The sequence below is a fragment of the Pelodiscus sinensis genome, chromosome 5 (assembly GCF_052426305.1).
Source record: "Pelodiscus sinensis isolate ZL-2025 chromosome 5, ASM5242630v1, whole genome shotgun sequence".
In the NCBI taxonomy this organism is placed as follows: domain Eukaryota; kingdom Metazoa; phylum Chordata; order Testudines; family Trionychidae; genus Pelodiscus; species Pelodiscus sinensis.
Window position 1 is genome coordinate 91,000,327 of NC_143056.1, and position 14,000 is coordinate 91,014,326.

General features: G+C 42.0%; 1 protein-coding gene across 10 annotated transcripts in view; it reads left to right on the forward strand.

Annotated features, from left to right (window-relative positions):
* NAV2 (neuron navigator 2) overlaps nt 1–14,000 on the forward strand; it is a 689,797-nt gene that overhangs the window by 564,384 nt on the left and 111,413 nt on the right. For all 10 annotated transcript variants that reach the window (XM_075927729.2, XM_075927722.2, XM_075927724.2 and 7 more), the window contains one exon: nt 5,217–5,339. In XM_075927729.2, the coding sequence (XP_075783844.1) occupies nt 5,217–5,339 (123 nt within the window). The remainder of the gene's footprint in view (nt 1–5,216; nt 5,340–14,000) is intronic.

Sequence of the window (14,000 nt, forward strand, 5' to 3'; positions counted from 1 at the left end):
CAAGAGAGAGCCTGTGTTCCAGTGTATTTAGGGTTGCCAGGTGTCTGGTTTTGAACTGGACACTCCAGTATTTGAGCTTTCTGTTCGGGAAACAAATTGAGAAAATATAAATGAGAAAATATAAGTGTCTTGTATTTTCTAAATAAGATGTAATGTAGATTGTGATGTAATGTCAAGTGTGTCCGGTCTTTTTGTTGAAACCATCTGGCATCCCTAAGTGTATTTGTTTCAGAGCTATTCATCTGTACAGCCCAACATAAGGCCCAACCTGTTTTAAGTGACTGGTGAGGGACTGACCAATGCTTAACAGAGGTGAATAAGAATTTTTAGTGTAGGACTGGGCCTAATAGGAAGCAGTTCTGGCCAGTAGTAAGTGTTTGCAGAGTTAGGCCCTTAATATTTATGCTTCATGAGAAGACTTGTGTTGTAGGACTGCCTTTCTTCTTAATTTCCCTAGTATCTTGATGCAAGGGAGGAAAAGGTCTCCTAGTTAGCTAGCTCCTCTGTTTCCCCTCTTCTGCAGCTAACAAATAGGAGGCTAAGAAATAAGCTTCCCCATTCCTCTAGGCACAGTATAAGAGATTAGGCCCTCTCCAGCTCCCCCATTTGGTCCCAGTTTGGAGTTAGGGCACCACTCCTTTCAGTGCTACCAAACTTCCCCCTCATGGGGGTGCGACACTCACATTTTGGGATAGAAAGTATGCAAAATAGCATTCCAGCCGTAAAACTTTAAAATTCTACAAGCTGTGCTGTCTATTTAACAATATTAAAGCAGCTATTATTTAAGAAGTCAATCCCATTATGCAATGTTTTTATTGAGTGAGGTGAGACTACATAACTTGTAGCTGTTATAAAAGCTGAGTCCACATATTTTCTTTGTACCTCACTTTAACTTTCATTTTAAAAAATAGTAATAAAAACTTCATTATCGAAAGTGTTGAGCACCTGCAGCTCTATCGACTTACATGGGGTTTATGTATGCTCAGAACCTTGGAAAATCTGTCCATGAAAAGCTATGATGTGTTCCAGTTGGCACAAGTATAGAGTTATTCTAATGTATCTGGTTGCTGCACATATGTACATAGGGTGAACTCCTGGCCCCATTGAAGTCAACAGGAGTTTTTCCATTGACCGGGATTTCACCTGGAGTCTGCATATTAAGATTAGTTAATGGTATATAGTGTGTATGCATAGTATCATAATTTTCATCTAGTATCACAGCTATCTTAACTTTTTATAAAAATTATTGTGGAAATTAGTTTATTTTATTGGAAAGGATTAGTCATATGATAGATAAAGATAAGTGATGACCTAAAGGCTACATTTTCAAATTGTGAGTAACAGGTATGCTTACGGTAATGTTTCTGCGTAAGTGAGGCAAATCAGCCACTGCACATGCAAACATACGCAAAAAAGTAGTTGAAATTAGCTGATTTGCATATGCAGGTATGAATTTTTGCAATGTACCTATAACAAGCATGCACACACAATGATAGGATCTTAAATAATAAGAGTTGTAAACTTTTCTCTAACTATATTTTTTCTTCAATGATTTGCTAAGAACAAAATTTGCTCCTTCATTTTAAGGGGAAGACCTGATGTAAGCTAGGCTCAGCAGTTGCCGTGGCACTGTTGTAATTCTTTTAAGCCTTCTTGTTTATGAAGTTTGGTGAAAAGTATTGTCTCTTGTCCCTGTAGACTTTGGAGAACTGAGAATAGCCTTGTCCCTAGTTTTACTAGCTTAGCAACCTCTTTGTAAAGCTCCCAACGGGGACTCTTCTGTTGTTCTTGAACAGGCCCACTATAGACTTGTATAGCTAAATCACATCTAGTGCAGGATTTTTCATTTTCTTTAACCTTCCTGCCTCATGTAATTGTAGTAATTGAGTCTGGCTGCACAGTCAGCTAGGTTTGTTACCAGAGACATTGTGACAGAAATGATACAAAAGTGATGGAGCCAGTGCTATCTGCATCATGAATTTTGTTTCCTCTAATCTATAGATATATTATGACTTTAAGGCCAGATTGACTGTTCTTTCTTATCATGAGCAAAAATGTGCCTCAGTAAGAAAAATCAGTAATTGGCATTAGTCTTTTTAAAAGAGGAAGAAATCCTGGGATGTTGGATATAATATTGGTGTTGTACCACTATTTCCTTAAGAGTGACAAAAGAATTTAGAGGACATAGCTATTTCAGTTTACTGTTTACAAGTCAATAAGGTATGTTGAATTGCAACTCTGTCACTGTAGTTGTTGCATATTTATTTGATTATAGCATTGTTAAGCATTTATTTTCCAGACTATTTAAAAAATTTAGTTCAAGTGTGTAGTGCATTTGCATTATTTTATAATATAGTTAATTGTTTCAGAATAGAAAAAAATGATCTGTGTATTATCTTTAATCTTTGTATTAATGCACCATGCAGAGTGTTGTTTTGGTATTGTTGGGGATCTTTTAGGGAATTGGGTAAGGGATTATTGCACAATGAAACAAAACATTGTGTAATATTTGCACTAAATCAGTACAAGATATTTTAACAAACTTGTGTGTCTGTTGGGGACATACTTTACTTGTTTTGAAGCATAAATGTATCATTCATATAATTCAGTAAGGGGTTTAAAATATTGATATTTGACTTCAATTTTAAAAACTGTCTCACATCATAATTCACAATACCAACGATGAAAAATATTTTGAGGGTACTTTAGAAAACAGAACAGCTGAGATATTTCAGACGGTCATTTCTCAAACTGCCTGTATAGAGATGTGTTGCACTGTCAGCAACTCCGTTCATTTACTTTTTTTAAGCTATGAAGAAGAAATGTTCTTTTTTAAGGCAGAACATTTCTTTTTAACTATGTTTACAATGAGGCTAGTTCTGTAAGTTATTGATCTGCAAAGCTGGTTTTTAGATAAACCTTCAGAGAATATATAGTCTAAAATTTGAAACCCTGTTGTTCTTTACACTCCAGGACTATGAATTGTTTATCTGGAAACTAGGTTTGCAGATCAATAACTTACAGAATGACTTTTTGCCCTAGTATAGCACAGATGAGAGTTTTGAAAAATACAGGTGAAGTAATGAAATCATGAGTATAAAAATCTCAGTGAATGTGCTTAAGGTTTATATTCTCGTGCTATTCAAATACAGAATACAGTAAACTTCCGATAATCCGGCACATTTAAGACCCAGGGGGTGCCGGATTATCAGATATGCCGGACTATCAGAAGGGGGGATTATGAGGGGTCTGGGGTGGGGTGGGGGGATGCTACCCCAGACCTCCTCATAGCCCTCCCTTCTGATAGTCCGGCTCTGCCCCAGGAGTCCCCGATTCAGCCGCTGCTGGTCAGTTTCTGCAGTGGCTAAATCGGGGACGCCTGCAGCAGAGCAGCTGGGGTGCTGCTGGGTTGGTCCGGTAGCGCCGACCCTTGGCGCCGTGAGACAAACCCGGTAGCACCCCAGCTGCTCTTGGGGCGCCTGGGGCAGAGCAGCTGTGGTGCTGACGGGTTGGTCCCGCAGCGCCGCTCCTCGGCGCTACTGGACCAACCCAGCAGCACCCCAGCTGCTCTGCCCCAGGTGTCCCCAAGTCAGCTGCTGCTGATACTGACCAGCGGCTGACTCCAGAAAGTCAGAGGCAGAGCTGCTCTGCCCCGGGCTTTCTGGAGTCAGCCCTGGTCAGTTTCAGCAGCGGCTGAATCGGGAAGCCTGGGACAGAGCAGCTGGGGCGCTGCTGGGTTGGTCTGGTAGCGCCAACCCTCGACGCTGCGGGGACCAACCCAGCAGCACCTCAGCTGCTCTGTCCCACGTGTACCCAAGTCAGCTGCTGCTGAAACTGACCAGCGGCTGATTCCAGGAAGCTGGGGCAGAGCAGCTCTGTCTTGGACTTCCTGGAGTCAGCCGTTGGTCAATTTCAGCAGCGGCTGAATCCGGGACAGCTGGGGTGCTGCTGGGTTGGTCCCGCAGCCCTGAGGGGCAGCGCTACTGGACCTACCCGGCAGCACTCCAGCTGTTCTGCCCCCTCCTTCCCGGATTCAGCGCTGGTCAGTTTTAGCAGCGGCTGAATCGGGGAAGCTGGGGGCAGAGCAGCTCCAATGGTCCGGCTGCCCGGAGCACTTCCGGGTTCCTGATGGTGTCGGACCATCAGGAGTGCTGGACCGTCAGATGCCGGACCATCAGAGTTTTACTGTATATGTTTTTTTGTTCATATGTCCTGCTGTATAATTATATCCTTTACCAATACATATATGTATATATATATATATTCAAATATATAGGGTGTAGCTGTACACAATACACCTGAACAACTCTGGATTCTCTGCAGTGAACTAGAAAACAATTGGGTTATGAAAACTAAATTGGGTTGCTTTCCTCCCTTTCTCTCCCTGCCCCCTCCCCCAACCTTTGACAAAGCTAGATGTGAAAGAATTTCTGTTTGCTTTGCTGGCCATGTAGAAGTCCACAAAGTGCGGACTTATTCAGTGTTATTTAATGGTCCAACATCATGCTCTGCAGACAGGCATAAGGCATTGTTTTATTGTATTGGACTGGAATCTCTTCAGGACAAGGATGTTGTTTTATTCATGTGTAAAGCTCCATATACACTCATAATCCTTCATAAATATGTAATAACAATAACACCACTGAAATGTAGCTGCTTCTCCGGTTAAGGATGGTAGTTACAGACAGCACAGTGCACAAAAGTGGAGGAGCAGCCTTCTCTGGCCAATGGAGCAAATCACCTTTCTCAAACAGAATGCTTTGGGACGTTTAATGAAAATGTACAGTAGATGGGAACTTGGATGAATTCCTAACCCTACTGAAATAAGGGGGAGTTTTGTGAATAAATTCAATGTCTCCAGGATTTCACCCACAGTGATTTAAACAACACAAAATGCACGGGGAATATGTTTTCACCCAATATGTTAAAATCTGTGAAAAATTCACACAAGAGAGCTAAGAATGATACATGTGCATTCTTAATGAAATATCCATTCCTCCTTCTTTGTATTTGTGTCATTTTGCCTGAGGGTGGAAAAGAGAGAAAGAGAGACTGAGCTGAGATTCAGAACTCAATAAAGCTAGTCTGATGTGACCGAGTGTAAAACTTGTTCTGTTTCTGAATATTATGTATAAAGTAGATATACTGACACCACCTAAAGTGTGGGAGTGCTTGCAAATTGTTTGAGATTTTGTTCTGTTGTTTTTTTTTTAAAGGTACATGACTGATGGTGGTTTGGGCCTGTACACTCGAAGATTGAATCGGCTACCAGATGGGATGGCTGCAGTGCGGGAGACACTGCAGCGTAACACCTCACTAGGACTAGGAGATGCTGACAGGTATCTTTTTTACCTTTTTTTAATTTTTTACAGTATTGTAATTTGTAGCTAATGCATGTTGAAATTCAGATAAATAGCTGTGTAGTAAGATTTCAGTGGTTTACTATGTGGTTGTAAGGGTCTCTAATGCTGTCTACCACTTGGAAAAGGACACACATACAGCAGAAATCCTTCTCAAGTCAGTTTTTCTCAGCTGAAGAGAACAAAAGCAGTTTTGGTTTCTTTAAATCCTACTTTTAGTACATGGGACTTTAACATAAATTTAACATAATTGGTTGAACCTAGCATTTGTATTGAGAACATTTGCAGAACGGCCTATGGCCTAGACATTTCTCTCTTTTCTTTCTTGAAGTGCCCTAAGTGTAAATGTGGATTTTTTTTAGTTTAACCACATTTTGAAGTTAACAAGTGTTTCTTTCACAGCCAAGGTGCAAGCAAGCCAGTGTGCCCTGGTGTAGTGCACTGGTAAGACACTGGCCAGCTGGGGGTGGGAGTCTTCACATCCAGGCTCCAATCCCAGTGCAGGGGTGGTGGGACAGCATGGTCTGGGGATCCGGTGACTGGGCATTGTGGTGGTCATCTCCCTAAACTTCCCCCAATCCGCTGCCCTGAGCCTCCTCGGACTCCAATCCCCTTCCCTGACCCCCTCCACCTTCCATTTCTGCCTTGCCTCCTGCATCCCCCCACTCCCTGCACTGAGTTCCCCCCACTTGCCATAACTCCCACACCCTCCACATCCCAACCCCTGCCCTGAACCCTCCACACATCCCAGCCCCCTGTCCTAACACCCCCCCCCCCCCAGGGCAGGATGGTTTCAACTCAACAGTATCTATAAGGGCATGTCTACACTACCAAGTTTTATCACTAAAACCTGCCTTTTTGGCAACAAAACAGTGAGGGAATGCACACTGCAGTGAGGCTTTTGTCAGGAAAAACATCCAGTTTCCACAACAAAAAACCCTCTTTCCCCCTCCCTTTGTTGTGGACAAAGAGCCAGTGCAGACTCTGCTGCTTGTTTTGTTGACAAAACTGATTTTCACCAGTATCCCACAATACCTGCCCTGAGGGCTGTGATCAGTGTTTTGATCTTTGCTGCCCTGCAGCATGTGCCCCTCTCCTTTCAAAGCTCCTGAAGTATCTGAGAGCTGAGTGAGCTGCTCAGATTGAGGAACAAAGAGCAAATCATTGGCCTGCTCTTGTTCTGTCCTGCACTAGCAACACAGCCACAGGCAGACTGCTGCTGCTGAGGGAGGGAGACAAATTGCTGTGCTGCTTTGACATTCCTCACTATAGGAGAGCTCAGAGGGCTACTCCAATGCCACTCCCAGCAGTGGAAGAGGCTGTGGGACAACTGGGAGGGAATCTCAAGATGTGCAGCAATCAACTCCATCTCCCCTCAACACTGCACTGCGGGTTACATACACATAGGTTGTGGCTCACACTGTGGGTGATGGTGCCACGAGTGTGGACATGATCTTTCAGCGGGACAAGTGTGAACACCCTCTCATCATTTTTGTTGTGTTGACTTTTGGATGTCAAACTCAGTTTTGTTCGCCAAGACTAAGAAATTATAGTTACTTTCACCCCTGCTCACTGCTAACAGTAAACCTTTTCTGGAACACACTGTAATAGTCTTCATTTGTTGTGGTTGAGATCTTCTGGTTTGTGACAGCTAGGTTTGTAAATATGGGAGAATCTTAGCGAGGCTTTTGAGGAGAGTAGAACTGGATTTCTTTTGATGCTACATCTATACTATAAAAGGAGCAAAATAAAAAGATTTCCAAACGCTGTGTAGAAGTTTGGTTTAGTTCTCTGTTAAATGGGTCACCACTTAGGCATGACAACAACATGCCTATATATTTTAGGATTTCATATCTGGTTCTGAATTTTGAATCTTATACCCATCTTTAGTTGATACCACTTCTGATTGGTCAGATAGGGTTGTTTGTGGGTGACATAAAACCTAGGAACTGACAACTATTAGCTCAACAGAGTTTTTGCCCATGAGTCTGGAGCTCCAAGTCCTCTTGCAATACAAATAAATAATGTTTCCAAAACCACTATAATTCTTTTAGAGAGTTGGGGATACAAAAGTTATTGATTCCTTCTACCTCTAATGTTTACAGTATTTGTCACACTTGCATTTCATACAAAAATGCTTCTGAGTTCCATATGCTAAGTTACTTGCCTGAAATGCAGCCTGCCTGTGTGTGGTTTTCTTATTTTTACAAGAGCTTTTATTTCAGCTTTCAATAAATTCCACTTAGAAGAATCATGTCATATTGCAAAAGAAAAGGCAAGTACTTGCTTGTAGCAACTTGTTCCAGAGAAACCAAAGAACATATTTGGTGAAAGAGCTGTCATCATCCTCACAATTAGAAATTAAAGCGAATGGGGAAGGAAAAAGTAAAAGAGCAGGAGGGTTATTATGAACATGAATCTTTTTACTGTAAGTTGGAAGAAAAAGACCATACAAGTCCTGAAGTCCATGTTGCTGATTCAGAGCAAAACAGGGTCATGAGCAGTAGATAGATTACATTTAGTCCCATACACTGTGGCTTTACTATGAAAAGTTTGGTTTAATCCTTTCTGATTAGAATACAAGTCTGTTTGTCTAATACAAAAGTTTAGTGCTGCTGTAGTCTAAGGCCCAGAGTTTAAAGATATGTAGGTGTCGCTGTGCTGTGCTCAGTGTTGCAATGCCTAATATGTCATTATCAAAAGGGATTTAGGAATTTAGGAGCCAAAATCCTACAGATAGTTGATGGGAGTTAAGGTCCTATGTAGAAATCCCTTCTAAAAATGACATTTAGGCTTTTAAATCAGTTCAGTGTTGCAACACTGAATCTAGCAATGCCTAAATAACTTGAGAAATTTGAGTCTTGGTGACTTGAAAAAAGCACCAATTCAGTCATTGAGCATTTAAAACATGTAAAACTCAAGGGCTTGTCACATGGGCCTTTGCTGTGTGCAAGCCAGAATGTGACAGAGAACTAGCCTGCTGCTCATTAATATCCCATGTGCGAGCACCCTGGGAGTTCCATAGTGCATTGTGTCACTGGAAGTTGACATATTGGCTCTTTGAACCTGGAGTTTGTCAAAGCACATTATAGCACTTTTCACATCCACGTGGGACAGTACCGTGAGGCAAGCTAGTGGACCGTAGATTCACACCTGGCTTGTGGTGTAATAATGTTTTGTATACACAAACCCTATGTTTTAATCCATTTTTCTACTGAACTGTACTATATGGTAATTCCTCATTTAACACTATAGATATGTTTCAGAAAATGATTGTGCTAAGTGAAAACGTGTTATGTGTTATGTGGGGTCAATTTTCCCATTGAAAATAATGGAAAAGATGGGGGTTGCGTTTCAAGTGGTGGTGTCTGTTGGGACCAGGACATAAGGTTGGGGGAGAAAGGGGACTGAGTTACAGCAGGGAGGGGAGGTGTTTGGCTCTCAGGAAGGGAAGGGGAGGAGACGGAAGGAGGATTGGGTGGGAGTATGCCCCTGCCAGGACCCACGCTGCGTCTGGTGAGGGGGGGTCGCCGGGGAATGGTGCAGCGAGCGGCGAACCGTCCGCCGCTTTGCAGGGAGGCGGAGGGAAACCCTGCGCAGCCACCGGCGACGGGCCAGCTGGGGAAACCCAGCCACCGGCCTGCAAACGGAGGCGGAGGAGAGGTGGTAAGGCGTCCGGCGCAGGGGAGTCAGCGGGGAATGGTGCGGCGAGTGGCGAACCCTTCGCCTCTTTGCAGGGAGGCGGGGGAAGCCCCGCACAGCCACCGGCAATGGGCTGGCTGGGGAAATCGTGTTATTCCAAGGATGGTCGTGTAATTCAAAAAACGTTCCCTAAAAAAAAATCGCGCTATCGCGAAAATGTGTTAAGCGGGCATGTGTTAAATGAGGAATTACTGTAATGATGGATAATGCAATAAAATAACAAAGTGTCTACGCCCACCTATGAATGGAGGTAAATGATCGTTCTATGCTGCTCAAGTAGTCTGCCTAGAAAATATGGATGAAGAATAAATTTAGCTCTCTATACGTAGCTGTAAACTGAATATCATGAGAACCCAGTATGAACATACAGCAAATCACTACTAAATGGCTATTTAGTTAAAGATTTCCCAAAGGAGTTTTTGCAATTTGCTTACTTGTTTTACTTCCTAGTGTTATCTCATGAATTGTAGATGGTTAGTAGAGAGTTTTGTACATTAGCTCTATTAGCATAAAACATAGCCCGCACAAGGTACATTTTCCCCTGCAGCAGGGGAGGAAATCTGAACCAGGCAGTTTAATTTAATGCTTGATTGCAAGGTTAATGAAATCATCACACAGTGCAGCTGAGTTTATTTACTCCCTTTGAGTCAGTTTTTGTGTGGGGGGGGGGGGGATTTGGGGGCAGGGGGAAATAGGAGTATGTGCTTTTTAAAAAAGTTTATAAATTAACAACCTATGGTTTCATGTGTTCAAGCTTATGGTTTGATGCTTGGGTACTTAATGTTGTTTTGCATTGTCAGACAGAGCTGCTTGAGCTGAGACTACATTAGTTTCATATACAGCTCCCAATACTATCATGCACATAGTAGAGGGGCAGAAATGGATCTTAGAGACGAGAAAATGTTTAATATAGTTGGATGTAAATATTCCTTATTTCTTCCTGTGCTGATAATTTAAGAGACTCACATCTGACTAAATAACTGTCTTCCCAAATAGGTCAAAACACTATACTGGTGAATCTGACATTTTCAAGAATAATTTAGGCTTCTGTTAAATATATGATGAGGAAACATCTCTCTTTTTATAAAGCCTTAAAGATTGAGTGGCATATGAAACTACTTTAGAGTATAATTGACTTGGATTATTTCACTTTTATAATTTAGTTTGAGATTGGAAAAATAAAAAATATGTTAATTATGACAAGAAAAGCAGCTAAAAGGGTTACCAAATCCTTCCAAGGTTCTTTGCACTTTGTTCTTCTGAATGCATCCTTCCAAGTCTGCTGGGGAAAGAAATTTCCCCTCAAATTAAATTATATCACCTCTGCACAATAAAAGATACTTTGTTGTGGTCTGTAGTTAAAACAGGGCTCAGTCTTCCACCAGTCACCAAACTGTATTTTAACTGACTTTTTGAACCATGCTTCCCCTTTGTCATGACCAAGGTTGTAGCACAATCCAGGAACATGTTTATTGAAATACAGGTTCCATCTCCCAAAACTGGAATTCTCTCCTCTGGCAACATCTTGCCAGAAGGATCATGGATATCCCTGGATTTGAGAGCTCTAGTAGCAAGAAGGCAATCCAAGAGCGGGGTGGGGATGGGGCAGGAGCTGGAGCTGGTGGCAGCCCCTAGCAGCTGCCGGCAGTTTACAGCACTGGGACCAGGCCTAGGGCAGTCCCCAGCAGCACAGGACCAGGCTGGTGACAGCCTGTGGCAGCAGGGAAGCAGTGCCAGAGCCTGCGGGTTACCAAGGGGCAGGAGCCCTGAGCCCTCTGATCCCTCAGCAGCCCGTGGCAGAGGGACCGGGGCTTGGTTTGCCCATGGCAGCGTGGGGCTGAAGCCCTGGGCAAACTTTGGAAGTGGAGCTGGAGCCCATGAACTGCTGCAGGGTTGGGTCTGGAGCCCGAGTCTCCTGCAACCCAACCAGGGCCAGAGCCAGCCCCTAGCAACTTGTGGTAGCAGGTAGGGGTCGGACCCATGGCAGCGCAGGGCCAGAGTCCATGGCAGGCTCCTGGAGCCTGGCAGACAGCCCAGTAGGAAGTCTGGCTAGGGCAGTGACAGTGGGGCCAGCAGGCAGCCGGGCCGGGGCTCCTGTCCACCCCCTCTTGAACTGTCAGCAATGAGAGTCAGTGGCTGGTTCGGAAAATTCCCTGGTTCAGGACCATGGAGATCTGACATTTGTGGGAGCAAATTGGGTTTAACTGTGTCACAGGAGCGTGCCATGATGTAACAACTCAGTAGCATTTCCCAGCATGGACAAGAGTCTCAGATAATTAGATATAGGTATAGGCCCAAGAGAGGAGATGAACTGAGATATACAGGAATTAAGAGTGAAACTGAACAAAAGCAGAATAAAGTCAGGGAAATACAAAACACAAAATGCAGGGATGTTAATAAAAAAGTCAGTCAAGGGAGAGAAACCCAATATTTTAATACAATCATGGCTAGAGAATCTTTTAGATAAATATGTATAACTTGGCAACATTAATTTTGTTTCACTAATACCATCTAAATTCCTCTCACTTACACCAGGGTAACATTATCTACTTCAGTGGAGTTAATCCTAATTTACAGCAGTGTAAAATGGGAATGAAGCCTAGGGATTTTCCCACACCTGCTCCAACTCCATAATAAAACTGAAATATATACTTCAAACTTACAGTCACCAGTAGGTATCAATGATTAAAACTGTAGATTTCACTTGTTCTGTATTTTTACAGTGCCTTGTCCAATGCCTTGTCCATAACCAGGGATCCTAGGTGCTATGACAATATACATAATTAATAATGATCATGAGAAAAATTGTTGCAAAATAAAGTTCTGAGCTTCTGAGCACATCATAATGAAAAACTAGAGACCTTTTGACAATGTCATAGAACAGCAGCAGAGCACAGGGCAAATAGTGTAATGCAGACAGCCATAAAGGAACAGATGTCTGACAGAGAATTTCGGAGGAAGAAAATAACATAACTGACCCCAGCAGCTAGTTATATATAGCAGATAGCTTACTGTAGCTCTTTAGTACTGTTTAGACTCTAAGGCACTATTTCCTGTCATCATTCATCCCATGGAACTGCATGTGAATTGATGGTCAGTTGTGACCTTTATTAAATTAGCTTTTAACCGTGCTTTTGAAAAACCCATGACTTGACTGGAAAACCCTTAATTTTCCTCATATGACAGTGTTGTGCAACTCTCACCTATACATTTAATTTAATTAAAATATTCTGGGTGGATTAATTGCTTTTAAAATCTTTGTTCTCTTTGGCTATGTCTAGGCTGCAAGCCCCTTTCAAAAGAGGCTTTTTCGAAAGATACTTTTCGAAAAAGAGCGTCTAGACTACAACCAATACTTTCAAAAAAGCAAGCCGCTTTTTTGGAAGAGAGCACCCAAGCAGTCTGGATGCTCTCTTTTGAAAAAGCATAGTTTGCATTACATAGCGCCTTTTTTCAAAAGTGCTCTTTCGAAAAAAGGCGTTCTTCCTCTTAAAACGAGGTTTTCTGCAGTCGAAAAAACTGCTGCGTTCTTTCGATTTACTTTCAAAAGAATGTGGCAGCAGTCTAGACTAAGGGGAAGTTTTTTTTCAAAAAAAAGTCCACTTTTTTAAAAAAAATCTGTAGTTTAGACACACCATTCATGTACATAGACTGTAAATAACCACAACTGTAAATTTCCAAAGAAAAAAACCTAAAACTAAAGAATTATTAAGAATACAATAATATTAATAATACAATAATGTTTGGAAGTCTATGCCAGAAGTAGATGGAGAAGCAACGGTAATAACAAATAGAGATTTCAGTAATAATTAACAGTACTATGTTGGCCTTATTGCACTATTCATACAAACATCTTCATGCAGCTTTCAAAGGTGAGCTATATGATCCCTATTTTATATCTGGAGTACAAAGAATGGTTAAGGGACTTCCCTAAGGTCATAGTGCAAGTCAGTGGTAGAGTTGCTTCATTCTTATATTTCAGCTCTAAGAACTAGACTATGCTTTTATGGTATAAAACAGTAGGTTGCAGCATCATAGGATCACTATTGGTTAGTGATTACATTGCTTTATTGACAAGTAAGTTGTATTAGTACTCAATGCAGGATAGAGGTGCTTATTTCGGCAGTTAGGGGAACTAGGAGTACACTTCAGAAGATTTGAGGAAAAGGTTGTAGCATGTGATCTCGCACTTTAGAAGGGATGGGGGAGGCCTTCGCTTTTGACAGGGAGAGGATACTATCACAGATGCTGTAGTGATGGGCATAATATAAAAAGAGGAATGAGCTGATTTTTTACGATATTCAGCATGAAAATGTTGCCATCTACCCTTTCCAATCAACACCATTCCACCACAAGTTTCCTACGAATGTTAATTACTTGCAAATAGCAACAATTTAGTGGAAACAATAGTGGTATCTTCCTTAGCTGAAATAAGAGAGGCAAAGTAGGAGAGGATAATCTTTTACTGGAATAACTTCTGTTGGTGAGAGATTCAAGCTTTTGAGCCACAAGAAGAGCTCCGTGTGGCTTGAATCTTGCCTCACTTACCAACAGAAGTTGTTCCAATGAAAGCTATTACCTCATCTACCTTTAGGGTTGCCAGGTGTCCAGTTTTGAACCGGACTGTCCAGTATTTGAGCTTTCTGTTAGAGACACAAATTGAGAAAATATAAATGTCCAGTGTTTTCTAAATAAGATGTAATGTAGATTGTAATGTAATGTCAAGTATGTCCGGTATTTTTGTTGAAACCATCTGGCAACTCTACCCCTCTTGTCTCTGTAAAATCCTGGGAATAACATGATTAAAACTCCATTGCATATAACAATTAGCTGAATTAGCAGTTATTGCTACAGTTAGGTGTCTCTGTAGATCCTGGCCTAGAAAACAGGGTGATTAATCCTTTTCAAAGTAATGGTGAACCAAAAACCTGTCAGAAA